This window comes from Anas acuta, chromosome 28 (genome assembly GCF_963932015.1).
Source record: "Anas acuta chromosome 28, bAnaAcu1.1, whole genome shotgun sequence".
In the NCBI taxonomy this organism is placed as follows: domain Eukaryota; kingdom Metazoa; phylum Chordata; class Aves; order Anseriformes; family Anatidae; genus Anas; species Anas acuta.
Window position 1 is genome coordinate 2931054 of NC_089006.1, and position 26996 is coordinate 2958049.

Below are 26996 nucleotides of genomic sequence, written 5' to 3' on the forward strand. Positions count from 1 at the left end.
CTCCTCGGCCGCTCTGGCGCGGGGGCCGCCCGGCCGCTGTTTATAACCGTGCTCGGCTGCACCCGGCGGGGGGACGCGGCCGGCGAGCGCCCCGGCCCCACGCACGTGGCCTCGTTCCCATTAATTACCACCCATCGATGTCCCCCTGCCCCCTCGGCGCAGCCCCGCGCCCTTGCCGCTGAGCGTGGCCGGTCGATACGGGTCGATGGCCCCGCGCCGCCTGCTCCTGCCCCCGGTCACACGCCGCCGTCATTAGCAGGGACGTCGATACCGGGGAGCTGTCCCCGTCCCGGTGGGCTCCCCGCTGCTGAGGGGCTGTGTGTGACCCTGCCCAAGGACAAGTCCTGGCTGGCGCTGGGGGGCTGTGCCCCGCGTCCCCTCTTGCTCCATCCTGTCCCCGCGCCTTGGGTTTGGGGGAGCTGCTGAGGGCGCAGGGAGTGCAGGAGCATCCCCTCCACGGGTGGCTGGAGGAGGGGAGCGCCTGTGTCCTCCTGCACCGTCCCTCGTGGGGATGTGGCCCTGGTGCTGTGGGTACGGCTGGGTGACAAAACAGGACCCCGGACCTGCTGTGGGGTGGCTGCCCCATAGACGGATGGCCCCACAGAGCTGGGAGGGCACGCGGGGCCTCGTGGCGTGCCTGGCCCCAGGGGACACACAGCTCCCGGCCTAGGGAACAGAGCTGGGGGCTCTGTGGGGCCCAGACCCGCTGGGCAGGACGTGGGGCAGGATGTGGGGCGGGCAGAGCCCCAGTACCACGGGGGGACGGGGACACAACCCCTGCCCAGGCGGCCACTGTCAGCTGGGATGGTGGCACCAGGGACAGCGGGGACACGTGGAGGCAGCGCGGGGCCGGGACGCGGGGAGCTGCGTGCGGTGGGGGTGATGTGATGCGACCCGACAGCCGAGCTAATGAAGGGCCGTTGGCGGGGGGGTGCCAGCCCAGCAGCCCCCAGCCCTGTCAATAACCTGAGCCAGGGCAGGCGCTGATGGGCCCTGGGGCCGGGAGACACCAAGGTCGGGCACAGGCAGCGGGGACGAGGGGCAGGAGGGGGCTCGGGGGGTGCCCGGATGGCGAGCGGGGCCACGGAGCATCGCACCCCAGCCCTGTCCCCAGCACTGGGGGAACAGCGGCGTGCGGCTGGCACCGGGCACTGCACTGGGAGTGGGTCCTGACCACAGAGCACGAGGGGCTGCGGGTGCCACGTCCACACGTGGGGCAGGCAGGGAGAAGCAGAGCGGGCGCAGTGGCCATGCTGCCATCTCCTGGCACAGCCACAGCCGGGCCCGCGTGCCAGGATCTGGTACAGGGGGGCCGCAGGCGATGCTGCCGGGTCCCAGCTGCGGGGATCGGGCTGCGCTGCCCCTTCCCTCTGCCCCACAGCCGTCCCCGTCCCCAGCAGGCACAGCCCCATCTCACTCAACTCCTTTTATTCCCCCCCAGTGCTGCCAGCCGGGTGCTCAGAGCCGCTCCACGTAGAAAGCCTTCCCGAGCTGCTGCAGCTCCCGCTGGTACTGCTGGTACTCGTCCTGGAGGAGCCGGTGCAGGGCGGCCCGGCGGACCTGTGGGGCATCGGGGCCAGCGGTGAGCCACGCTCCTGCTGCCGGGGGTCCCGGGCCCTCCGCTGCCGGAGCCAGGAGCACCCCGGGGACGAGGGGCATGCGCCGCGGGCAGGGCACCGTGCCCAAACCGAGCGGAGCTCACCATGGTTTGCTCCTTGGAGGCCAGGCGCAGCTCTGCCCCCAGGCTCCACCGCAGCTCCCCGAGGGCCGTGGCCCAGACCCGCTCCTGGCGCTGGGGGTGCTCCCCAATCACCCTCCCCCAGCTGTGGGGACAGGGGGTGACAGGAAGGATGGGGTGATAGGACAGCGGGGCAGCACGGGGTCACCGTCATCCCTGCTGTGCCCCCCCTCCTGCTGGGCCCCCTTCACCCCGGGGACCCCCTTTGCTGGCTCTACCTCCGCAGCAACTCCGCGTAGGCTCTCTCCTTCGCCAGGACCTGCAGCAAGCAACACATTTGGGGGGGCTCAAACCTGCCTGGGGTTTCCCCATGTAATGGGGACACAGGGCAGTGACTGCCCCCACCTTCTCCTGCCGCAGGGACAGGGCCTTTTGGGCCGCCGCAGCCATGGCCGGTGCCGTGGGGACCCCACAACCGCCCCCTGCCCCAGCCGGGCCGTTACCAACGTCCCCGTCACCAGGGCGGCAGTGTGGTGACAGCCCTACGGTGACCGTTGTTGGTTCCTTGGATCACCCAGGGAACGGCTCCTGGCAGCCAGAGGCACGCATCCAGCTGGGGGTAACTGTTGTTTTATTAAACAGCAATTAAAAAGAGTGCAGAGGCCCGGGGAAGGGGCACGGCTCCCACCCCACGCGGGGAGCAGCGGGCGCTGCCGGCAGGACGCCGACACGGAGCTGGGCTCCCCCCGCCGCCAGCAGCCCCCTCCCCTGGGCATCCGAGGCGCTGGTGAGAGCGGGGAGGAGCCCCCGGCAGGGCAGACGGGGCGGCTGCAGCTGGGATTTGTCTGCCCGAGACGTCCCCAAAGGCCCAGCTGCAGGACAGAAACCGCAGCCCGGAGGGGCACCTCGCCCACCGAAATATTTACACTCCGTCCAGGCCCCCAGCAGCGATGGTGCCGCGGGGAAATCGTTTCAGTGGTCTTTGGAGAGAAGAGAGGAGCGGCTCCGCAGCCTGAGCTCAACGCAGCCAGGACAGACAGGCAGCATCAGCCCCTGCTGGCCGCCACGGGGAAGAGGAGAGGTGGAGGAGAGCGCTGGCTGGGGGGGGAGGATGTCTTTTATAAATAAGCTAAAGCTAACCAGAGTTTATTCACAGGGCCGGGGCTCCGAGGCGGAACAACGCCTGCAGCATGCCCCAGCCTGGCGCGGGGGCCGATCCCCGCCGGGTTGGGCAGGGGGCACAGTGCTTTGCAACGGGCTCCTGGCGCGGGGGGAGCTCCAGCAGCTGAAATGGAGCCCCCACGGAGCTCCTCTATCCACTGTCGTGCAAGAGGGAGGCCCAAGAGCGTGGCCGCTTCCTCCCAGCTCCGTTTGCGCGCTGACCCACGGCTAAAATGCACCCGGGACACTGAGCTGCAGCCAGCCAGGGGCTCTGCTCTCGGCAGGTCCCCGGAGCAGCGCTCCCCGCCCCGCTCACAGGGTGCTCTCCAGCGTGTTGTAGTTGTCCTTGAAGCTCTTCAGCTCCAGGAAGTGTTTGGCACGTTTGCTCTTCTGGCTGGAAGGCAGGTAGGTGACCTGGATGGTGGCGGGGCTGGAGACTTCGGGGGACAGAGTGAGGTCCTTGGCTGCTGACTGGTGCTGCCGCTGGCTGCTGCCTGCCCGGGCCTTGGTCCTGCAGAGAGAGGCACCATCACGGCGGGGGAAGGACGTGGCCCCTCCCCAGAGACCCTGGCTCAAAAGGTGCAAGCAGCAATGTGGATGCGACCAAAAAACGAGCCCCAAAATGCATCGAGAGGCTGTAAAGAAGCAGCAAACCTGGAAGCACAGGCTGGTGTGGACAGCCTGCCCCTCAGAGGCTGGCTTTCTGCCCCAAAGCCCGTCCTTGCTCACACCTCCGTGACACACCACCGAGGCCCGAGAAGCCCCCAGCGTCCCCCAGCAGCCACACGCCCGGACAGAAACACTCACAGGTTTGCCAGCTCGTTCAGAGCATCCTGGTACTTCAGGTATTCTGGTTTCCCAAAGACCTGGGCGCAAACAGAAGAGACCCTGTCAGCCCCGGCCGAGGGCACAGCGCGATCCCAGCCCTGCCAGCCCAGCAGGAGCAGCCCCCGGGGGGGCCCGGTGCTTACCCCGGTGCCGTAGCGGGCGCTCTCGTAGCCGTCCAGCAGGGTGTCGATCAAGGCCTTGCGGATGCCTTTGAAGGAGGCGCTGGAATTCCTCAGCTCCAGCAGGTAGGCACAGAAATTCTTCCCTATTAAAGACTTTGGGTATCTGCCGTCCGCGTGAAATGGAATTTCTGGGAAACAAAAACCACCCCCCACTGCCTGAGGCATAGGCCAAATGTTTGTGTTCGCCCACAAAGTGGGACACACGCCTTATTTCCTACACGCTCTGCCCCCTCTCTTTCCCTCCCGCCGTGCCCTCGCTTACCAGATGTCCGGATCGCATCCAGCGCCTTCATCCTGTACAGGTAGTTATAGCAGCCTGGGAAGAGAAAACCCAACCTGAAAGCTCTGCAGCACTCGGCAGCAACAGGGAGGCAGGGCACAGAGCCACCACCCCCAGCAGGCAGCAGCGAGAGGCCCCCGTGGCAGAACAGGGCTGGGTGGTGCCCGGGGGTCCTGCAGCTCGCGGCCAGCCGGGGGGTACCTTGTGTCTCCAGCTGCAGCAGCCTGCTGTCGTCCTCAGCCAGCAGCCGGGGCTCGTACTTGATGTCTTGCACCCGGGACAGCCGAATGTCGATTTCTTCCTTTAAATCCTGCAGAGCAGAAAAAAAAATGAAAAAAAAAAGAATTTAGAACGCTCGCTTCTTCAGCAGGATTCTGAGGGTGATTATAGGCAAATCCTGAGGGCTTCCTGGTGTAAAGCAGGGGGAAACCCAACCCTCAGCAGCTCCCGGCGATGCCGTTTCAGAGCAGACCCCGGCAGGGACGCCCCCACCGCCGGGCACCAACCTTGGGCGCGTGCTGTCCGACAGGCACGTGGGGGCCGCGGCGGGACTTCATGGCGAAGCGCATGATCTGGCGTTTCACGAAGATGAACAGCAGCACGAAGACCTAGACCCCGCCGGGGGGACAGGCGGTCAGCGCACTGAGCTGCGCCCCCAGACACCCCACAACCAGCCCCACAACCAGCCCCACACCCTCCCCAAACCCCGGTGGTCTCAGGACCCTGCTCAGCCCACCTGGAGCCCCACGGACACCCGGGGCAGCCCCACAGGCACCCCCCTGCTGGCTGCAGAGACCCTATCCCATGCCCTCCCCCTGCCCCACAGCCGCTGTGGGGCTGAGGCCGTGCAGGACCCTACAGGCTCCTAACCCAGCCCCACAAGTACCCCGTGCCTGCTCCCCACGGACACCCCAGGCTGTGTCCCACGGGACCCCACGCAGTGCTGGGGCCCACCCCCACCAGGCACCAGGCGATGGGACCCACGGGACCCACCCCCACCAAGTGCCCGGCCCCACAGGGACCAGGACCCACAGGGACCGAGTGACAGGACCCACGGGACCCCCAAACACCCGGTACCCGGCCCCACGGGGATCCCCAGACACCCGCGGACACCCACACCCAGCCCTATGGGAACCCACGGGGACCCCCGGACACCCCAGTGCCCAGCCCAAGGGGACCCCCAGACACCGGGTGCGGGCCCCACGGGGACCGGGACCTACGGGACCCACGGGTAACGGGACCCACAGGCCCCACAGGTCCCACAGGCCCCACGCACCCCCGGTACCGGGCCCCACCCCCCCCCAGCACCACCCCCGCAGCCCCCCCCACCCCCCCGGTGCCCCCCCAGGACCCCCCCGCCCTCACCAGGCTGCCGTAGGCCATGACGAGCACCACGTTGACCCCGGACAGCCAGTTACTGCCGGCCCCCGCCATCCCCGGCCCGGCCCGGGGCCACACAACATGGCGGCCGCCGAAGCCTCCGAGCGCCCCCTCCACGTGACGCGGGTCCGATTCCCCACCCCCTCCACGTGACCAAGGACCGCGGAGGGGCGGGGCGGGGCGGGGGGGAGCGAAGCCGAGCGCGCCCTCCCGCTCCCTTCAGCCCGCGTCACGTGACCCCGGCTCCTCCCTCCTCCCCCCTCCCCTCCCCGAAGCGCCGCGGCCCGCGTCACGTGATGGGGGCGGGCGCCGCTGGGTGCTTGTCAGTGCGGCGCCGACCCAGGTAAAGTTGGCTGCGCGGGGCGGGCGGCGCGCGGCCCCTTTAAATCCCGCCCCCCCCTCCCCGCTCCCCCCCCCCTCCCTCCCTGCACCCCCCCCCCCTCTGCCCCCCCCCCTCAGCTCCCCCCCGCCCCCCCCTCCCCTCCCCGTCCCCCTCAGTCCCCCCCTCTCCCGCCTCCCCCCCCCCCTCCCCTCCCCGCCGCGGCCCTGTCCCCGTTACCGGGCGCCTCGCGGCCTGCAGGGCCGGGCCGGGCCGCTCCGGGCCGTGGCGCCCTCAGGTGAGGCCGGGCGGGGAATGGCGGCCGCCGCCATGAGGGCGGAAGCAGGGCCCGGGCTGGCGCCGCGCTGCTCGGAGCTTGGGGGGGGGGGGGGGGGAACGGGAACGGAGCCGCCCCGCCGGGCCCCATTGTCCGCCGCCGCCACCGGGGCCTTCAGCGGCCGCCCCGCGGCGCCGCGCTAACAATGGGGCGGCCCCGCGCTGCCCTCCCCTCTCCCGCCGGCCGGGCCCCGGTACCGGGGCTGCGAACAAAGGGCCCCGAACCCCCGGGGGGGGGGAACGCGGAGCCGCGGGGCGTGGGCAGGGCGCGGCCCCGGGACCCCCCCGGGATCCCCCCGGTAGCCCCGATCGCCCCCCGGTGTCTCCGCGGTTCCCTCCTGGGCCTTCCCCCGCCGCCCGTGTGGGCCCCGTGCCCCGCGGCAGCACCGGGCGGGCCCCCCCCGCGGCCTCCCCGCGGCTCCCGGCCCGCCCCACGCCGCCCCCTCCCCCCCCCCCCCCCAGCCCTGCCGCACGTGCCCGTGACCGGGGGGGGGCCGCGGGGTCCCGGGGCCGGCGGAGGAGGGAGCGGGGCCGTGCCGGGAGCCCCGGTAAGGAGCTGGGCTGCGCCCCGTGCCCGCAGCGCCTCCGCTCCCAAAGCTTCGCTCGACGCCTCGCGGCCCCCAGGCCCCCCCTGCCCGGGGGTGTGCGGGCAGTGGGGGCTCTGCGGAGCAGCACGGGGCCCCCCCCGGTGTGCTGCCTTCCCGGGCAGCCCTGCAGACCGCAGCCGTGAGGCTTCTCCTGCACCCTAAATCCCGGTGAACACAGCACTGGCATGGGGCAGGCCGGGCACAACGTGGTGTCCCCCCCCCGGCACAGCTCGGCCATGGGTGTGCTTCGCTCAGCCGGCCGTGCCCCCCCGCTGCTCCCTCTTGCTGCACAAATGTGGTTTTTATTCCTTTTTTGAACAAAAAGAGGTAAAATGCTTGATAAACGCTGCTCTGAACTCGCTGTTGGACTCGTCGTTACCTGCGCGCGGCCAGCCCGGGTGTGGAGCTGACGTCGGGGCTGGGATTTGTGTTTAAAAACTGCCCAGGAGCTGCTCCGAAGCGCCCCGCTGGAGGGATGGAGCCCCAGCAGGCAGAGCCCCATCTCGGGGCACCCTGTGCTCACCTGGAGGTCTCTGCAGCATCCAGGCCTGCTGCCTCTGCCGTGGCTCTTCCTCTGCTGGTTTTTACACCCAAAAAAGCTTTAATGCTCACCAAAACTAAGCAGAGCGTGGCGGCTGTCGAGCAATGCCCGGCGCTGCCCGGAGGCTGGGGCCAGCAGTGCGCCGTGGAGCCGCAGCAGCGCTTCCCCTTGGGCCCGTGGTCCTGCTGCAGGATGGGTTTAACGGGGCACCTCGTGCCCGCACGAAATGCGTGGGGCTGGGCCAGACGGGGCTGTGGGGAGCCAGAAGAAATTCCGTGGGGAAGGAGCGCGGGAGGCGGTGTTGGATGTGGGGAGCGCGGGGGTTCGGCGCTCCTGGCGAGGTGCTGGCTGCACCCAGCTGGCCCCAGAGGTGCTGTGGGTTCACTCCCGGTTTGGAAACCTGGAGGTGCGTGGCCAGAAAGCTCCGTTCATGCGGTGCCACGAGGCGTGGGCACCCCCAAAGGGCAGCCTTTGGAGGTTTTGGGGGAGGCTGCGGAGCGCGTGGAACCCCAGTACGAGTGGGGCGAGGTGCTGGCGTGAGCCATGGGGGTCTGCCATGGTGGGGAGGTGCCGTGGGGTCCCTGAGCTCCCACAGAGGGCCCCCAGCCCCAATGCTCTGCGCTCACAGAATTCAGCTTCCCCGGGTCTCGCAGGCCCGTTGGCTTTGCAGCTTTTCCACTTTTCCCTCTTGCACCCCGGGCCCTGCTCTGTGGTGATGGTGACGAGGAAGGCGTCGGGTCGCGTCCTGCAGGCTGCGTCTCCTGGCTCGGGTCTCCTCCTGCAGCCCCTTCCCTGCCCCAGGCCTGGCAGCAGCAGGAGCAGAACCTGTTGCTTCAGAGGGGGGCTCGGCGGCGTTACCAGCAAACCCCAGCGCTGTGGGGCCGGCGGTTGTTGAGGTTTCGGGGTCTCAGGGGCAGCAAGGCCTGCTGAGTGCCGTGGGACGTGCCTGGTGCCCCTCGCTTTGGGGACACCATGGGCAGGGTAAAGCCCTTCACCGCCGTGTGGGACTCCGGCCTCCAAATCCGGGGCGTGCGGCTGTAAAACCTCACATCCTAGGGATGCTCCACGGCTCCTGCAGGGTTTTTTGGCCTCGAGCAGCCCCCAGCAGCATTATTTACTGTTATTCCACGTCGGCACTGGGTTCGTTTTTGGGGTAACTTCAGAATACTTGGTAGAAGACAAACATGATGTTCCTGGATCTGGGGAACAATTGGAATAAGAAAAAGCGGCTGGTTCTACCGGGATCGTATTCCTGTACAAACAATCCCCCCAGGCCTGCAGCAGCACCTTTTGCCAGCAGGTTTTTGCTTCCTCTGCATTAAATTTAAGCCAGGAGAGGGGAAAGCTCCGGGTGCTCAGCCGGCACACCTGAGGCTCGGAGGAGTTTGCTCTCAAAGCAAAGCTTCTCGCAGCTCCTCGCTGCCGGTGGCAACCCCGTGCCCGCTCGCAGGCACCTTCTGGCAGCGCGTGGCTGAACCCTTTCCACGGGGCTCCTCTCCTCGATGCCAGCCACTCGCCGGGCTGCAGAGGGGGTGCGGTGGTGGCCGTGTTTGACGCAGGGCACTTGGTGGTGGGGGGCTGGCTGCAGGAGCCCGTGGCAGCCCCAGGCACGCAGCAAAATTTTGGGGAAGCGTCGGGAGGGTGGGGCCGTGCCGGCTGCCTCGCTCGGTCGCTCCGTCTCGGCGCTGCCTGGTGTTTTCAGTTTCTAACAGCCTGTTCTCTCTTCTCCCCCGCCCCACCGCAGAGCTCTACCTTGTAAATACTGTTATTTGTATATACTGTAAATGATGACATCGGTGGGCACTAACCGAGCCCGGGGGAACTGGGAGCAGACACAGACACAGAGCCAGACACAGCACAAGCAGCGGCCGCAGGTAAGGGCAGCGTCCTTGGAAACCAGCTGCGTGGAGGTGGAGACCTGGCGCTCCCGGCCGGGCGCTGGGCTGGGGGCAGGCCCACAGCTCCCGGGGTGCTCCCGGGGCAGGGCGGGCGCCTCCGCCTGGGTGCTGCCTCCCCTGGCTTTGTAAACCTTTGTAAAGGTGTTTACAGATACCCCAGGGGTGGGAGACAGACGGAGGGGTTTGGCCAACCTCTTGTCAGTGGTCTGTGGGGACAGGACGAGGGGCAGTGGCCACAAAATGGAGCCCAGGCAGTTCTGCACCAACACACAGAAGAAATTCTTCACGGTGAGGGTGCCGGAGCACTTGGACAGGCAGCCCAGGGAGGTTGGGGGGTCTCCTTCTCTGGAGATATTCAAGGCCCATCTGGACGCCTCCCTGGGCAACCTGCTGTAGGGAACCTGCTTGGGCAGGGGGGTTGGACCCGATGCTTTCTGGAGGTCCCTTCCAACCCCTCCAGTTCTGTGATTCCCTCCGGCCGTGCCCTGTTTGTTTTACCCAACGGCCGTGGCCGCGGAGCCGTCTGCAGCTTGGCTCCATGTCCTGGTGCTGCCTCCAGGTGGAGTTAGGTTCGGCGGCTTGGGCTCGCCCGTTGCAGAGGTCACTTGGTGGTGTTTCCCTTTCTCCTAGGCTCCCCTCCCTCGCTCCTCTGCTCCCTGCCTTGCTTTCTGCAGCTTGCCTCTTCCCGGCCCTCGTTTGCGCCTCGTCCTCGTCACCTCGGTTCCTTTCCAGCGTCCTCGGGAGCGGCACGGCCTTCGGAGCAAGGCGGGTGCGAGGCGTGCCGCGCTAACCCCGCTCTCTTTTGATGTTCATCTCTTCAGGCCACTGCGGAACAGATCCGACTTGCACAGATGATTTCGGACCACAACGACGCTGACTTTGAGGAGAAGGTGAAACAAGTGAGTGCGAACCCGCCGGGAGGGCGAGGGCAGTGGCAGAGGGCAGCAAACGCCCCTGGGGCAGGGCAGGGCAGGAGGCTGCTCCCTGGGCTTCCTTAGGCCACCGGGATTTTCAGGGCCCCGCGTGCCTGCTGTCTTCGGCCCCAAAGCACAAGGCTCAGCAGCATCCCGAGGCACGGAGCTGGGAGGCTAGGTTGTGGTGAAACTCGGTGACTCAGAAATTCCCACCCTCGGTTCTGGGGATCTGCTTCTCGTTCGGGGGCATAATTAAGCTGGGGAGGCTGGCACGACTGCCAAACCCCGTCGTTCCTTCAGACGCTTTCTGTTTTGGGATGCAGTTTGCTCGCCTCGTAAGAGAGCCGGGGGGCTGTTGGTGCTGTCTTGGTTTGGGAAGGCGCTGACTGTGGCGGTGTCTCTCCTACAGCTGATCGACATCACAGGCAAGAACCAGGATGAGTGTGTGATTGCTCTGCACGACTGCAACGGGGATGTTAACAGAGCCATCAACGTGCTGCTGGAGGGCAACCCGGACACGGTAGGGTTGGGTCCTGTAAATCTGGTGAGGTTTGGCTCGGTGTGGCTGCCTGTTCGGAGCCGAGCTGAGCCGAACAGTAACGTGCAGATAAACCAGAATGACTCACGAGGAGCATGGGAAGCGCGGTTATCTCCGGGCTTCTGAACATTGTTAGGTTTGGAGAGAACAGGAGTGTGGCCAGCCTGGAATAGGGAAATGGAGGGGAAAAAGTGATAAATCCACTTGCTTCCTATTCCTTCTGAATCCGAGCGGTTGTACAGATGCCAGCGTACCGGTGGCAAAGCTTTCACACTGCCGTGAGCGGGAAGTAACTTCTCTTTTCTCCCAAGGGCTGGGAGACTTGTGGTGAAGGGCAGGTGTGGCAGCAGCGGTTCCTTTCTGTTACTTGGGCACTTTTGTTTCTTCGGCCCTAAATGTTTCCTCCTCGTCCACAGCAACTTGCCGATTTTCCTGTGCCGCACATTTTTGGGTCTTTTTGCCCTTTCTGTGCCAGCAGTGTTTTCTGCCGAGTTAGGTGAGCCAAGGTGAGCTCTGTAAACGAGTGGGAGCTCCTCCATGAAGCACGCAGCCTGTGGCGAGGGCAGTGGACACAAAAACTCAGCAGAAAGCTGCTGAGCCTCAGACCCTTCCCTACCATGGCTGAACAGATCCCCCAGCACACCGAGATGGGACGGGGCCAGCCAAACTGCGAGCAAAGCTGAGGCTGTAGCTAGCGCTCCAAACACCGTGCACTGGCTCTTTTTTCCCCCCTCTTTCTTAGCCGTGAGGTAGATAGATGGCTTGGACAGCTCTGTGTTTTCTAAGGCAGCTGCTTCCCAACATCAGGTGCTCTGCTAGCTCTGGCAGCGGCCGAGTTCAGTGTGGTGCACGTGAGGATCCTTGCCTTGCCTTCAGAGAGCCCTTTCCATCGCTAACTGAACAAAACAGCTGTTGGAAAACCCTTTTAGGAAGGGGGGTGGCATGAACGTGCATCGCTGAGGCAAAGCTCTGCTCTGACTGTGTTTTCCTCCACGTCCCTTGTAACCAGCTGAACGCCAGAGCCCTGCTATGGCAGCAGTTACTTTTCCTCGATGAGCACATTGCTCACGAAAATAGCGCTCGGGGTAGCGTGCGGCAAGCCGCGGCGTCTCCTTTATTCGAGCAGCTGAAGCCCCCAGCAGCGCGAGATGCAGGGCAAGGCACACTCGCTGTGGAGGATTTGCAGAGGCAGAGGTGGTGTTGGCAGAGCAGAGCCCTCGAGTGGCTGCCGCTTCTTCAGCCTGCAGTGCCCTGGGGGGCCTCGGGCTGCTACCTGCAGCTCACAGCGCTCGGAGCTGCTTCGGGGCTGGGTTCAGCTGGTGCAGCCGTTCCCTGAAAGGGGTTTCCTGGTAAGGAACAGACTTGTTAATGGCTCAAACGCTCACCTGCTGAGCTAGTTACTCATAATTTACTGTATTTCAAACGGGAGGGGAGCCGGCGTGATCTTCACGTTGAGTTAGACTCTGCTTAAAATCGCAGTATTCCAAGTAAACATTTTCCTGAATTTCTTTCTGAGCCAGATACCCACGGAGAGAGACTTGAGAAGCCCTTGGTTTGAAGGCAGTTTGTGCCTCTAAGGTTTTTTGTTACTGTCCCCGCATGTTGCCATCCAAACCCAGCTGTTTGTTTATCTGCCAGTTATGTTTTCAGGTGCTCGTCAATGACTTGTGACTATTTTAATTATTCTACCAGTGTGCAGCATCAGCTAAAGAATATGAATCCATCACAGAGTGTCATAAAAACAAACCCGTGTGGGCTTAGAGCAGTAAGCTGGAGGCATGCTCAAGTTTTTACAGCCCGACTTGGGATGGGTTGAACTTGCCTGTGGATAAACTCTGATGCTCTCCTCTGTGGGATCGGCTGTTCAGGGAGGGGGTTTCTTAAACAGCTGCTTTTGGGAGAATAATTCACCCGGAAATGTTGGCTGCAGAGCACTGGGATATTTACCTGGTTATTGCGGGAGCTCCCCCAAAGCAGTGAGCTGTGTGCAGGGCCAGCCTTGTTCCTACACAGGGTGAAGCTTCCAGGCTTTGAGCTCCAGTATTACGCCTGCGTTGTTGCAGAGGCCCAGGGATCAGTGCAGAAATAGGAGCCATCTCCTTGTACCTCCTCTGGCATCCCAGCCGGCTGTGCGAGCACCCTGGGAAGGAAGCAGTGCTGCGTGTTGGCAGATGGTCTTTCCCAATGAAATTAGGCTGGAAACAATTTGTTTTCCGGAGTTATGTTCTTTGTAGGCTGTTGAAGCATGCGTGTATGTTGCATCCAGCGCTGGTCAGCCCGTGATTAACTGCTCTCCCCTTTGCAAACCTTCAGCATTCCTGGGAAATGGTCGGGAAGAAGAAGGGTGTCCAAGGACAGAAGGAGAGCGGACAGACAGAGCCCAGTGAAGAAAGCAAAGAAAACCGAGAGAGGGATCGGGACTTCAGCAGACGACGTGGCGGGCCACCGAGGCGGGGGCGAGGTGCCAGCCGTGGGAGAGAGTGTACGGACCTGCCCCTTACTAACACCCCTACCTAGCGGTAAAGCTGCTCGGGCAGGCACAGCGTTGGGGAGAATCAGCCTCGTGTGTGTGGCGACCCGTTTGAGATGCACCCTTGGGTGCTGCGCTCGGCATCGCCGGGTTAAGAAAAGTTCCGGGAGCGTTTGGCAGCACGCTCTGCACAGCCACCACGCCTCAGTGCCCGAGGTCTGTTCTTGTGTCCTCCCTAAAGCAGGAGGAGTCCTGAAGGTTTCTTTGCCTTGTTCTCTTCCAGTTCGGGGCCAGGAGAACGGACTGGATGGTGGCAAGAGTGGAGGCTCTTCTGGAAGAGGCACGGAACGAGGGAGACGGGGACGTGGCCGAGGCCGAGGTACGCGCCGGGCTTCGGGTCGGAGGGTGGGAGAAGGACGGTGTCAGCGCAGCTCCTCTGTGACGTGCCTCTATCAGAGGAATTGCCAAGCCAAAAAGAAGCACCTGATTTTTGTTCTTAGGGTTAGGATTAGTGCCTGCGCCTTGCTTCCCCGTTTTAAGCATGGTAGGAACAGTAACGAGTTCTTGTGTCCCGCCCAGGGAGGTGAACTGAGCCCGGCTTTGTCCTGCAGAGCTGGGGTAGCAGAAGAGCTAGGAGCCTGTGGGCAGGCTGCTTGTCAGCGACAGCACCTGGATCTTCCTCATCCCTGCACATGTGTCTCTCAGCACCACTGCTGTGCACACACTTGGCTTGGTTTTTAAAGACTCGGTGGCAGAAATTCATTTTTCTCCAAAAGCCGTGCTGCTCAGGAATTGTTGCCGAGGACACAATGCAGAAATCAGAACCTGGGGTCCGGTATTTACGCTTTGTGCCAGCTGGAAACCTCATCTGAGCCTGGAATCGCGCATCACTAATTACACTGCCAGCCAGCTGAGGTCATTCATGTACATATAAAGCCGCTGCTGGAAACCCCATCTCCTCGGGACCATCCTCAACGTTTTATATTCTGGGCATCAGAACTCCATATGTTGTTCAAATGTTTCTTCTCCCAGTGGCACAGAGCCAAGAGAGATGCTCAGCAGCGTGTGTGTGTTTTACAGGTGGCTCCGGAAGGCGGGGGGGAAGATTTTCTGCCCAAGGCATGGGGTAAGTTTCATTAGGACACGCCACGGCAAAAAATACAAAACCTTTGGGCGTGAATACTGCCATTTGCTTCACTCTTCTGCCTTTTGTTCTTGTTTTTAATGAACCAAAAACTTCACCATGCTATCTTAAATTTGGAAGGGCCTCTGTAGCTGGAGCATTCCCCTGCTGAGCAGAGCAGCCTTGTGGGAATCTCCCAGCTATAATACAGCACAGATACCATCAGCTGTTTTTAAAAATGTTTAGCAAGAGGGAATAACAAATTCTCTTCCCTGTGTTTCTTACAGAACTTTCAACCCGGCTGACTACGCTGAGCCGGCCAGCACGGACGAGAACTATGGGAACAGCAACAACAACACGTGGAACAACACTGGCAGTTTTGAACCGGACGATGGCACAAGTAAGGGGCCTTTAAGCTTGTTGCTGTTGTGTTTTTAGGTCAAAAGTGGGGTTTGTGTCCCTTCGGTCGTGCTGAGGAGGTTCTGGGCAGGTCTTAGGCTTGAGGGTGGTGGAATAGGTTGTTGGTTCAGAGCTGGAATTCAGTCGCTTGGTTTCTTTGCATCCAGAGGTGCCTTTGCTTTGAGGAATATCCAGCGTGTGTTTGGGTTTCCTGTGAAATAATCTTTGAGGTTTTAGATCTGACTGTAAAGGCTGCATCATGTCGTTTGTTAGGGGTAACCGTGCTGGAAATTTGGAGCTGGATGGTTGTTCAGCTGTGATCTTGTGCGTGCTGTTGCTGACAGAGGCCCAGGGACACTCACCTCAGGTCTATTTCCCAGCAGAAGCCGTGCTGCCTCTTTGCAGAAGCATTTTTACAGGCAGGAGTGTGATAAACACACACAGGCTCCCTGGGTGTTCAGTGCATCCTCCTGAGAATATTGCTCTGAGTTCAGATCTTGGGCTTGGTACGGGGAGCGTTCACATTTAGTGGTCATCTTGCTCAGGTTGCTGCAGGGTGAGAGCCTGATATAGAAGTCAGCCAAAATGAAACCTTCATTGCTTCCCTGCTGGAACCAAGCACTTCTCTGCTGGGTGGTTGCAAACACCCACCTGCCCTTGCATGTTTGAGTCCCCCCCGCAGCAATCTTGTACCACAAACCATTTCTACGTGACACGAGTGCTCCAACATCACGTTTTGGTTATAAGAACCATTCACAGCTCCACGTTAATGCTGCATTAGGCCAGCTTCGTATTTCTTCTGTTTGCTGACAAGCTAATAGCTTGGCAAAGAGCAACGCAGGGTTGAGAAGTGCTGTCCCTTTTGCTACATGTTTAGATTTTGTTTTTCAGAAAAAAAAGAGCTTTTCTGAAAGGAGAAAGTAGGCCTGGATGTGTAAAACTCTAGCAGACTGAGTGATCATTCTGCTGATGGCTCTAAAAACTGAATGGCTTCATTTCTAAATATCAGAGGGATGTAGCATAGGAGTCTGTTGGTTGAGGGCAGTGGGGGCATGTGTGCCTCTGGAGGGAAAAGCAAAAGGAGCAGAGCTCCGTGTGCTGCAAATTGAGTCGTCTGGTCTGAGCAGACGTCTGTGTGTGCTTTTCTCTGTCCGTGTTTTTTGGAAATACGGAACAAAGTGGTTTAGAGCATGGTTGGAGTGGAAGAAAGACAGTTTCTGACACAGCAGTTGGGGTCTGTTCTAGAGTTACAGCGCAGCCCTGAAGTTTATCGTTCACCTGTGTCGTGTGTGGTCATTTTGTTCCTGTTGTAGTAGCCTCAGGCATCTCTTTGAATTAACAATATCCACAGGTACAATGTGACTGATGTACGTGGGGGCAATGAAACTCTTTCATTTAAGTCAAAATTTCACTGGTTGTCTTTTTCTTTTCTTTTCTTTTGTTTCAGGACTTGATTTCATTGGGGGTGAGGGGTCAAATTATCCCCGAAAATTTGACACTGCTCCTGGTACGATACATCCAGGTGCACTAACTGCCCCGGATACCTTTACTTTATAGCTTTTTTTTTAAACAAACTGAAATATCTGTGGATATGTCATTCTTCTCTCTTAATTTGTTCATTTTAATGAATTTTGACGTTTGTTCTGACTCTGCTTTTACTAATGCTGACACCTTGAATATAAATTGGGAGAGGTTAACCTGCATACTTGTGGATTATGTAAATTTTGACTTCAGCCACTGCTTCTCAGCACCCACGGCAGCGCAGTGTCCCCAGCACCGACAGAGCATCCTGCCCCAGGGGAAGCACGAGGCAGCTCAGCCCTCTTCTGCCTGTTTCACATCCAGAGAGCTGTGACTTGCTGTAGTCCCCATGCCGTTCCCTTGCCTCTGCAGCAGTCTCTCTGCTCACCTCCCCGCTAGGTTTCTGCCCAGGTTCCAAACGCTGCTGTGAGGATGATCAGTGCTGCTCAGCTGTCTCACTGCTTTACCTCTGCTTACGGCTGCCTCCAGGCTGCCACGCTGCTTCCCTCCCAGCAGCCGAAGGCGGCCACCGATCTGCACAGAATCAGAGAAACCAGGGTGGAAAGGACCCACAGGATCACCTAGTCCGACCATCCTAGCATCGATGCTAAGCTCCTAAATCACATCTCCACTGAGACAGTCGGATGAGCAGGATGCTTGATGGCGAAGCTGCTCGCTGCCTGGCCAGTTTATTTCCTGCTTTTATCTTGTTATGCCTTAGGAAGCCAAGAGAGACCGATGGGCTGATCCCGTTGGCCCTATTAAGCCCACCTAATCCCATTAGTGTCCCTGAGAAGGCCCAAAACATTTAACCAGTGTCTTCTCTTCTGGTCGTGGTCCTGGGCACCCTGCTCTGGGTGGCCCTGCTTGAGCAGGGGTTGGACCCAGAGGTCCCTTCCCACCTCAGCCCTTCTGCGGTCCCTGAGGTCTGGAAATCCAGGCTGCAAGCCCTTCTGCTTTGCTCCTTTCTTTAGAAAAAGAAAGTCCTGACACGATGGGATTTTGGTTTTCAGCAGTGGTTGCAGCAAGCCTCTTAGTTCACCGTGCTGCCGAGCGGCATGCCGTGGCTTGAATTACTTAAATTACTTACACCCTCCTCTGCTGCAAGACACTCAAGTTCTGCCTAAAAAAATAATCATATAATCAGATTTGCAAGCCCCCTTTTCCTGCCTGGAGGAGCTTAAAGAGATCAGCTGCTCCTTGAAGCTCCCTGAGGGCAGAGAGGAGGGGTTCCCCTTGGGGTGACACTCCAAAGTGGCAGTGTCAGTGCCACGCTGCTGCTCCCACACGGCTCTTCCAACAGGGAGAGAGACGCTTGGCTTCTTTCAGAGCAAACCAACTAAAAAGCTCAGCACACCGTGCTGCTCAGGGAGCTTCCTGGAGCATTCCCAGAGAATGCAACGAGCGTCGCACGAGCGGGCAGGGCTTTGGTTCCTCGTCCCTCTCTCCCTGGGTGCCTGGCACCAGCAAAGCCCCATCGGTGGCTGCTCTTCGCCTGCAGGATTTCTTCCCGCTTTCCTTGCTGCTTTGCTTTTCTTCTCCTTTTCCCTACAAAGCTAAAGCTGAGCCCTGCGCTCTGCTCCGTGCACAAACTCTTTGGGACCTCTCCGAGCCTCCTGCTCTCCCCTGCGGACTGAAGTGGGGCACGGAACCCACAGCTCCTGCTTTCCTCCCGGGCAGGGATTTTCCGATCCCTGCAGCCTTCCTGCTGCCCATGAGTGAGGGCACGAACAGGCTGAGGAACGGGGGAGGCTGTTCCTTAACCCCCGCTGTGTGTTGGGTTGGGTTTGTCCAACTCTTCCCGGTGCTTCTGTCCTGGGAGGAAAGGGTCGTGAGCCTCGAGACTCCCAGGAGCCAGGGAAGTTGTGTTAACGTCTGCATTTCTAAATCAAACTAAACAAAAATAACCCAGGAAAGCTTCTTGGATTGGTTCAATGTCAGGTAAAGAAAAAAGAAATGTTCTCTAAACACCCCACCTGTAGATAAGCAGTTGTTTGGATGTTTTGGCCTCAAAATTGGAGTGTGTATGGGGAGATCTACTGAACTCTTCCCCCCAAAACCCAAGAGCCTGATCGTGTCCTGCAGAAGGATCTGCAAAGCCCTCATTCCCCACGTGCTGGTTTTATGCTGTAAAAGGCTTTCAGCTGATAAAGGGGCTGATGCCAACTTGTTCTGTCCTTGTGACTCCCTCCAGAATTAACCCCCTGCCTGTCTTGGCTTCTGTTCACCTGCTTTGCGTGGGATGAACCGACCTGGGCAGGGGGCTTTCTTTTATTTGCCCTATGAAATTTGGGGATGGAAAATGCTCCCACTTTCTTCCCACAGCGGATTTTCATTTGCCTAATGGTTTGGGAAGCCACCACACACAGCTCAAAGTACCGGGGTTTAAATGGTGGTGTCTGTGGGACCGAACAAGTTGAAGATGCAGCCAGGCAAAGCTTTTTTTTTTTCCTCCCTCTGATAAATCTTGCTTGTCTCGCGCTTAATTGTGGCTGAAATCTTGTGCTTTTCCCCCTGAATACCCTAAACTTCCTCACTTTGAGCATTTCTCCGAAATTGGACCCAGAACACGGATGGGTTGGTTAGCCCCAGAAACTTTCCTTTCAGATTCCCATTCCCCTCTCCATGAGGCTTTGACACTTTTTTTTTGGGGGGGGAACAACCGTGCAAGCGGTTTGGTTGCCCCTGGGTGCTGCGGAGGCTCGAGGCTTGGCTGGGGGGGTCCTGTACAAGGGGGCCCCGCAGCAGAGGTGCTCTGTCTGAGCTGCTGGGGTCACACCAACTGCTCGTGGGTGCTGCTGCCGTAGGAGGGGGGAGAGCAGGGAGATGGGATGAGGAGGCTGGGGACGGTGCCGGGGCTTCCTCGCCAGGCTCAGCTTTCCTGTTTGGTGCCGGGGGGCGCGCGCTGCCCTAGCTGCTGGCCCAGGGCCCCCCCTGGTGCTGCTCAGCCCGAGCCAGGCTGGGGCAATCCCCTCGTGGTAACTTGCCCGTGAATTCTGGGTTGGGGTCGGCTGCTTTAACTTGTCTGGTTGGCAAATAAAAGTCCTCTCGGCTGCTTGCAAAGCTTCCCAGTGCTTCCCCGGCTCTTGTAAGCGGAGCTTTGACGCACGCCTAACTTCTCTGCCTCTTGTTGTCCTTCAGGTGCATGGAGGGCAGCGACGGAAGAATGGGGCACGGAGGACTGGAATGAAGATGTAGGTACTCCCCAAACCCCTCTCCTCCACGTGCTGCTGGCGGGGTGCTGCCCTGCCTGTGTACGCAGCCAGGAGAGAGGCACAAAGTCCACCCTCTGCGTGTTCCGGGCATAGCCCAAACTTCCCAGGAGCTCTGATGACTGAGGAGAGTAAATATTGCTAAAACACGGGTGTCCCAGGAGCCCAGGACAGCAAGGGTTCTCCTGGAGCACTCATCTGGCCCTCTTACTTCTTCCAGCAGCATTTTTTGAATTCTTCCATTAACTGGCCTTGCTCTCTGGCTTGTCTTGATGAGCTTTGTTCTCCACCTGGAGCCTCAGTTGAGACTCAGTGAATGTTATCACCTGCTGTTAACGCCTGTCTATCGGTTTCTCCTGATTTGGGCTCCAGTCCCACTCTTTGAACCGAGGGAGAACTTCTGGTCTTGCAGATGGGAGCAGGGTTGGGCTTTTTAGCAGCATTACTAGTTTTGCATGCTTGTTTTAGCTAGGCCTATGGAATGGGCACAAAGAGAAAGCTTTGGCTTTCCAGGCACTGTCTGAGGGAGGCTCTCCTGCTGGGCTTGGAGGCGCAGGCAGCTTCCGTCTGTTCCAGCCAGGTCTTTGCTTAGAGCGTCTTGGTAGCCCGTCCTGCCTTCAGTGCGTGTGATGTGCTCTCAGAGGTTCCTCTGCTGTGGTTTTGTTGTTAAACTCCCTCAGCTTAGTTGCTGGCAGCTCCTCAGGCTGGAATAGAAGCTGGTTGTATTCAGCTGAACGCTGAGCTCAGCCTCAGGTGGTTGTTAAACCTCCCCCTTCGTTCGTTTTTGAGCAGCGTTATTTTCCCTTCCACAGTTTAAGGAGATCTGTTGGTATCTGGTCAGATCACCCAGGTGAAACCAGGATTTTTGGAAGCTAAACTGCCAGTCGGAAGCTTTTTTTCCCTTTGACTTCTTCAGCAATGTTTGCATCTAACCTGTGCAGTGGGTTTTGCAGATGGGTGCTGAACACCATGGCTTTGGAGCACCTGACTAAATCCACCTGGGGTGCTGGGGCCTTGTGGACTACAGGAAATTTGTAGAGGGATTTATTTTTTTGACTTAGGGGTTATTTGTGCACTTGCCCAAGAAGAAATGTGCAGAAAGATGGTTCTGATGGGAGCCAAACGCTGAAGTTTTAACACCTAATTCCTTGAATCATCCCGGGGCTGTGTCTTGTGGGCTTCACTCAGAGTCCCACCATGCTGGTCTGAATTTTGGAATTCCTTTTTCCCTCTTCTATCTTTCAGCTGTCTGAGACTAAGATCTTCACTGCCTCCAACGTGTCTTCAGTGCCTCTGCCCGCAGAGAATGTGACAATCACAGCCGGACAGAGGTGAGAGCCCACGGCGATACCAGTTCTGTGGGACAAGTGGCACCCAAGTCTCAGAGCAGTTTGCCTTTGGAGGCTAAACCTTGCCAGCTAGATAAAAATGCAGCAGCTCTGAATGAGCTAACACATATTTAAGTGTAGAAGTTGAGTTAGAAGCTCTGGATTACAGTGCTCTTCTAGGCTCTGCCACTGGTTCTGCAGATTTTGGGCATTTGCCAGTGCTTAAGGTATGTGTTCCATGATGTAAACAAGGCTGTGCCGGATGTTGCCTAGTCTCTGTCCTTTGGAGGTTCTAGTGGCAGTTGTGAGCTAAAGTTCTGCGGATTGACAGGATGTTTAAAGGAAAAAGCACAAATCGTGTGGCTGGAGGTAGAACGCTGCTGTAGTAAAAGCAATGTGACAGCTCCTGCTCACCTCAGCGGGTCGTCTTCTTCCTTCATCCAGAATCGACCTTGCAGTACTGCTAGGAAAGACTCCCTCTTCCATGGAGAACGAGTCAACAAACCTGGAGTCATCCCAGGCTCCTTCCCTGGCCCAGCCGCTGGTGTTCAGCAATTCCAAGCAGAGCGCCATGGCCCAGCCAACCTCCGGGAACTCCTTCTCCCACCACAGCATGGTAAGGAAATGCCGCTCGCTGCCAGCCTGCGGGCTTGTACAAACAGTTTCCCTGCTGCTCGCTGCCTGCATTTGGGCCATGTGGGTAATTCCAGTTCTGACACCTGTCTGCTTCACGTGGCAGAGTCCTCCACTTGGGTGATTTGCCAGTCTGCTGTAAGCAGAAGCATGGAACCTGTTGCTTACTTAGAAATAAATGGGATCATTCCTGCCCTGCTGCCCTTGCTGGGCTTGCAACTTTTCCTCTTTCCTGCTCAGAGGGAAGGAGAAGCTCTTCTAATCCAGAGGCTTGCAAGTTTGTCAGTTTGAGACCTGGAACTGGCTGGGGGGTTGGTGTGGGGTGAAGTGCTAGCAGCTCTGCGTTGATGGGTGAAGAGAGGAGGTCTTGAATCTGAATTGGTGTGCACAGACCTGGGAACATGCTTTGTCATATAACTTCAGCAAAGACATTGTACATGAAATGATGAGATGGTTCTGAGCCCCCTTCCTGACCTGTCCCAACGGAAAAGCCAAGTTCTAGTGGTGGCTGTCTTGTCTGGTGAAGCCGAGTGCATGTGTGTAATTCAGTGCATTTTTAAAGATCTGTCTGTTGACTGGCTTTGAAAGCCTCCAGGACACTGAATGATGCAGCGGGTTAGGCAATGGATGGAGTTACCTGGGCTTGAGCATGATAAAGGCAGTGAGACAAGTGTGAGGCCTCCTTGCTGATGGTGTCTGTGTACCTGAAGCTCAAGGCTGTTAAACCGAGGCACTCGGCGAGAAGCAGCAGGGTGCAGGGTTCAGGCTTGTGTTAGGAGATGTGCCTGTCCTCTGAGCAGGGGAGATGCTGACTTTGTTTCATTGCTCAAATTGCAGGTGAGCATGCTGGGGAAAGGGTTTGGAGATGTCGGAGAGGCCAAAGGCAGCAGTACCACGGGTTCTCAGTTCCTGGAGCAGTTCAAGACAGCCCAGGCTCTGGCTCAGCTGGCTGCTCAGCACACCCAGCCTGGCAGCAGCACCACTGCTTCCTCCTGGGACATGGGATCCACTACGCAGACCTCGTCTCTCGTGCAGTACGGTAAGGAAAAGCAGCTTAGGTCCTCAACGGGGGACGCCTTCTGTGTTCCCCCAGATCCGCAGAAGCGTGCTGCAAACAGCAGGGTGAGGGATTTGGAGGAGGAACAGATGTTCAAACCCTTCGACCAAATGCCCCTCAAGTTCGCAACCAAGCTAACTTTAGCTTGGGGAAATTAAAAGAGCCACAGGTGCAAGTTTGTATAAGGCATTCCCTGACAAGAGCAAAGTGTAGTAGTGCATCTGAGCCTTCCCCCGTTCCCTTTATATGGGGAGCAGGCAAACCACAACCTGTTGGCTGTTCCAGGCAGCCTCGGGGCCAGGGATCTGGGGTTCCCAAGCCCTTCGCTGTGCAGAACTTCTGCTGGGTGTAAAGCTGTGTAACAGGAGATCTGCAAGTAGGTGCTTCCAGCAAGCGCTTCCTGAACACAAACACTTGTCAGTCTCGTCTCGCTGCTGACCTGATGTATCTTTTAAAGGAATGTGATTCTGGTGACTGCTAAATGCCAAGAAGTAATCCTGCCTCTGGGCTGGCACGAAGGGGTAAACGCCAAGGAAGGGAGGCTCGTGCTTTTCACATGAGATGTTGAGCCCTACAGGCCTGAATCTCAGAAATGCTGCGGTTGGGTACTAGTGCCGTTTCTTTCCGATCGTGCATTTCATTTCTTGCCGTAGAGATGTGGCTGTGGTTCAAATCTAAGCTGAAGAAAAATTGAGCCCTGTCCTAGCTGCAGTCGGTGTTGGCAGCTCCCGATCTTTTCAGACAAGGAGCCACAGAGGAGCGTCGGAGGGAAGAGGAGCTGTGTATTAATGGGCTGTGCTCCTGGCTGCTTCAGGCAGAGGAGGGTGGTCCTGAGGCTGGGGGTGCTGCTCGCAGGGTGCCCTGCATTTGCAGGGGAAAGAGCAGGCAAGGAAACGCAGCAATGTTGGCAGAGAAGGGGGAGGAAACACTGCCAAGCCCGTGCCAAGCAGACACGCGGTGCCTCCACGCAAGGGACCTTAAAGTCTGTTTTCTTCTGGGAGGATGGAGGGCTCCTGCTGTCCAAGCTTGCTTTGTCCCCTGGAGATGACAGAATAAGTTTTGGGGACAGGGGCTTAGAAATCTCAGCATGGATGGTGGTGAGAGTGCAAAGTGAGGAGCAGGGGTGCTGGGCTTCTCTGCGCCCTCGTTTTAAGGGACCCCAGGAGGTGCAGTGTGAAGTGATTTTATTTTTCCTGATAGTGAGAAACATCAGAACTTGCTTCTGTTTTAAGGAAACGCAGCCTAACTCAGCTCTCTGCCCCTTTCAGATCTCAAGAACCCGACGGACTCTTCTGTGCATAGTCCCTTCACCAAGCGTCAGGCCTTCACGTCAACTTCAACCATGATCGAGGTGTTCATGCAGGAGAAGCAGCCCGTGGTGACTGCCTCCACGACCGTGCCGGCACCCCCTTCTTCACCGCTGCCCAGCAAAACCAATCCCGTTCCCCAAATGTCCCCGGGCTCCTCAGACAACCAGTCCTCCAGTCCCCAGCCAGCACAGCAGAAGCTGAAGCAGCAAAAGAAAAAAGCGTCGTTAACATCCAAGGTGCGGAACGATGGAGGGAAGGAGGCGTTGTGTTGTCAGAGCTCCAGCAAGCTCCCTTTGTGCTGCTGAGGGAGAGGCTGCTCTTGGCCTTCCTGGGGTTGGCGTTGGCTCTCTGGGGGGCTGGGGAGGGGATGATGGAGATCAGTTGCCTTCCTGGGTTGCACAGAGTAATTCGGAGGATGTGAGCCACCGCCGTGTGGTGGGGCTGGGGGAGCTGGAGTCATTTTCTGTGCTGATCCCGGGGAGTGACTGAGCATTTCTGTTTTCCCTGCCTTGCAGATTCCTGCACTTGCGGTGGAAATGCCTGGCTCAGCAGATATCTCAGGGCTAAACCTGCAGTTTGGGGCATTACAGTTTGGTTCGGAGCCTGTTCTGGCGGAGTACGAATCGACGCCCACCACGAGCGCCGCCGTTAGCCAGTCCCCGAGCAGCCTGTACACCAGCACGGCCAGGTGAGGACCCCCCTGAGGAAAGGGGTGATTGATCCGAGCAGGGAGCAGCTCCTCGTGGGCTGCGGTCACACTGCATTCTAGTAGACCCTTTCTGACCCTGCCCATGGTCGCAAAGGGGGGACAAGGTATGCAACAGCAAAGCGCAAGTTGCCAGCAGGCTTTCGGGCAGTTCTGTGACCGGTTGGCCTCGGGTGCTTGTACAAAAAAAACAGAAGTTTCCTGCAGAAAACTGTTCTGCTGGAAACACTGGAAGGGAATCCCCGGCCCAGCTGCTCCTGGTGAGCAGGTTCCGTGTGCTTCCCGTGGGTTTTTGCCTGGCACACCGGGACGTGGTGCAGGAGGAGAACCTACAGGTGCTGATGTGCAGCCAAAATAAATTTCTCCCATCTTCTCTTGGGCTGCCACTCGGGTATCTGGTCCCTTGAGTGCTGGGACCTGAGTGGTGACAGCTCATGAAACGTCACCTGGAGCAGAGCAGCGTGAGGCGAGCCTGCAGCTGGGTGCCAGCACCCTCCTGCAGCGGGGTCAGCTCTTCCCTGGGTCTGCTCCTGCCCTTGGCTGCATGATGTGGCTCCTCCATGCTGGGGCTCGGGGCTCTTTATTTTGAAGATTTGGAACAGTGAGCCCGCAGTCTGTGTCAGCAGCTCACAGACGGGGGTGATTTGGAGGAAAACAAAAACTTTTTGTTCTTTGTAGTGAATCTTCATCCACAATTTCGTCCAATCAAAGCCAGGAGTCTGGTTACCAGAGCGGCACAATACAGACAGCAACATTTACCTCCCAGAACAGCGCTCAGGGACCACTGTACGAACAGAGATCCACCCAGACGAGGCGATACCCAAATTCCATCTCCTCCTCGCCCCAGAAAGATCTGACCCAGGCCAAGGTAAGCAAGCGGCGTTGCTCATCCTTTCTGCTGAGCAAGTGCGGTACGAAGCACTGCCTCGGGGGAAGCCAAGTGGTTGAGCGTGTCTGATCCTCCTGCCTCACCCCGTGGCGTGTGGCCTCTGGTGAGAGCTCTGCTGGCTGGTAGCAGAGCCCTCAGTTACGTGACTTACCTGGGGCTGGGCCACTGGGGTGAGCAGAGGTTAAGTGGATTGCGGGCCATGTTTCATGTCGCGCATAATTACCCTGCAGCAGAGTGACACTAGGGCTGAGGATTTAGTGTCATCTGCAGGGTTTGATTCTCGCATGCTGTGCGGGTTCGGTAATGTTGATTTTTGGCTAGCTTGGGCTCGGGATGTTGAGGCAGCCTAACTGCCAGCAGCAGAGACACTTCTTGCATGTCTCCCAAACGTGCTTGGGGCTCACGTTGGTGCTGGACCAGCTGAGCTAGGGACTGACCCCAGTGTGGTCTGATGGCATTTGGTAGCGTGCCCTTTTTCACAGCTGAGGGGGGAGTGTGGGCAGGGGTTGACATTAGATCTGCCTCTGGAAATGAGCGGCTGCAATGCCCAACACTCTTATTTATTTTTTTTCCTCAGAATGGTTTCAGTTCCGTACAACCCACGCCATTACAAACCACACAGGCCGTTGAAGGTGAGTCTGCCAGTGCTGTGGATGTCCTGGGCCTCTTGTACTGCTGGGATTCTGTGCTTTGGATGAAAAGCTTCACCTGGGCTAATAGGAAGTCCTTCCCGTGCTGAACTAAATGCTGCCGCTCACACTTTGCTGCCACTCACGTTTGCTTACCTGGAACTGTTCAGCCTTCTGCTGGTGGTTCCATGAAATCCTTAATGAGTTAGCCCTCGCATCTTCTCCCTGATGACAATAATTACTCTGTGAAAAGCTCCTCATTGGCAGGGCTTGAAGCTCCTTGCAGAGCCGTTGACCCTGTGGGGGTATCGGGGCAAAGCAAGACACAGAACACAGTGACACTGCCACAAGTGTGGAACTGGTTGGCAGCACTGAGACCCCCCCCAGACCTTCCAGCTCCTCTGGATGAACCTCTGCTGATCCTTGCCACTGCACTGTCCTCTGCGAGCTGCCCCTAACCCAAAGCTCTTTGTTCACAGGTGCTACAGGCCCCGCAGTCAAGTCTGACTCCCCCTCTGCTCCCAGTATCACGCCCCTCAACGATGGGGTGTCTGCGTCGGCCTTGCTGACAACAGCCAGCCAGCACTCGACAGCTCTCAGCAGCCTGAGCCACAGCGAGGAGCTCCCCAGTACAACGACCACCCAGCTCAGCAGGTGAGCACACGGGGTGGTTTTCTGGGGAGGCAAAGTGTCCGAGTCTGTCTTGTGCAGGCTCCATGCAGCGGGGAGGGGGAGATGCATTGAAACGGCTCGTCCCATCCCAAGGCGCCTCCTCCAAGAGGTCTGGGTCCGTCTAGAGCTGGTCGGCTGTTGCAACAGCCCCAACAACAAACTTCTAAGTTAGATGAGAGGAGTGACCGTGGGGCTGGTCCTTCCACTCAGGAGGCAGACAATTCCCTTCCTTTGCATGTGCTCTGTCTGGGAAGCCTTGCCAGCTCGAGGCCTGGGCTGGGAGCTGCTGGCTGTGTTTGGATGCACCTTGGTGCAGCTAGGCCTTGTGAGGTTTTTGGATGTGATCTCATCAGGGGATGTACTTTTTCACCACGTAGCATAGGTGGGGAATGGGATCTAGCCTGG

General features: G+C 58.8%; 2 protein-coding genes across 11 annotated transcripts in view; one reads left to right on the top strand and one right to left on the bottom strand.

Moving 5' to 3' along the window:
• Positions 1 to 3004: 3004 nt before the first annotated feature.
• On the bottom strand, positions 3005 to 5667 carry C28H1orf43 (chromosome 28 C1orf43 homolog). The gene is made up of 7 exons (XM_068663022.1): positions 5495 to 5667; positions 4636 to 4737; positions 4331 to 4439; positions 4112 to 4165; positions 3811 to 3977; positions 3647 to 3705; positions 3005 to 3350 (listed from the first exon to the last, which is right to left on the bottom strand). Exons 1-7 carry the CDS (start codon positions 5561 to 5563, stop codon positions 3152 to 3154), a joined length of 759 nt encoding a protein of 252 aa, XP_068519123.1. The 5' UTR covers positions 5564 to 5667; the 3' UTR covers positions 3005 to 3151.
• Positions 5668 to 5716: 49 nt separating this feature from the next.
• The window catches only part of UBAP2L (ubiquitin associated protein 2 like), a 29346-nt gene continuing 8066 nt past the window's right edge, over positions 5717 to 26996 (top strand). For 5 of the 10 annotated variants that reach the window (XM_068662981.1, XM_068662985.1, XM_068662986.1 and 2 more), the window contains exons 1-18: positions 5717 to 5852; positions 9037 to 9166; positions 10012 to 10089; positions 10514 to 10624; positions 12956 to 13124; positions 13396 to 13491; positions 14193 to 14238; positions 14523 to 14635; positions 16082 to 16156; positions 19297 to 19349; positions 20613 to 20698; positions 21140 to 21311; positions 22166 to 22367; positions 23654 to 23931; positions 24211 to 24383; positions 25080 to 25269; positions 25868 to 25922; positions 26399 to 26573. In XM_068662981.1, coding sequence (XP_068519082.1) covers positions 9077 to 9166; positions 10012 to 10089; positions 10514 to 10624; positions 12956 to 13124; positions 13396 to 13491; positions 14193 to 14238; positions 14523 to 14635; positions 16082 to 16156; positions 19297 to 19349; positions 20613 to 20698; positions 21140 to 21311; positions 22166 to 22367; positions 23654 to 23931; positions 24211 to 24383; positions 25080 to 25269; positions 25868 to 25922; positions 26399 to 26573 — 2162 coding nt within the window. In that variant the 5' untranslated portion in view covers positions 5717 to 5852; positions 9037 to 9076. Of the gene's footprint in view, positions 5853 to 5988; positions 6127 to 9036; positions 9167 to 10011; positions 10090 to 10513; positions 10625 to 12955; positions 13125 to 13395; positions 13492 to 14192; positions 14239 to 14522; positions 14636 to 16081; positions 16157 to 19296; positions 19350 to 20612; positions 20699 to 21139; positions 21312 to 22165; positions 22368 to 23653; positions 23932 to 24210; positions 24384 to 25079; positions 25270 to 25867; positions 25923 to 26398; positions 26574 to 26996 lie in introns of those variants that run through there. The other 5 variants (XM_068662984.1, XM_068662987.1, XM_068662989.1 and 2 more) reach the window with 3 other exon arrangements.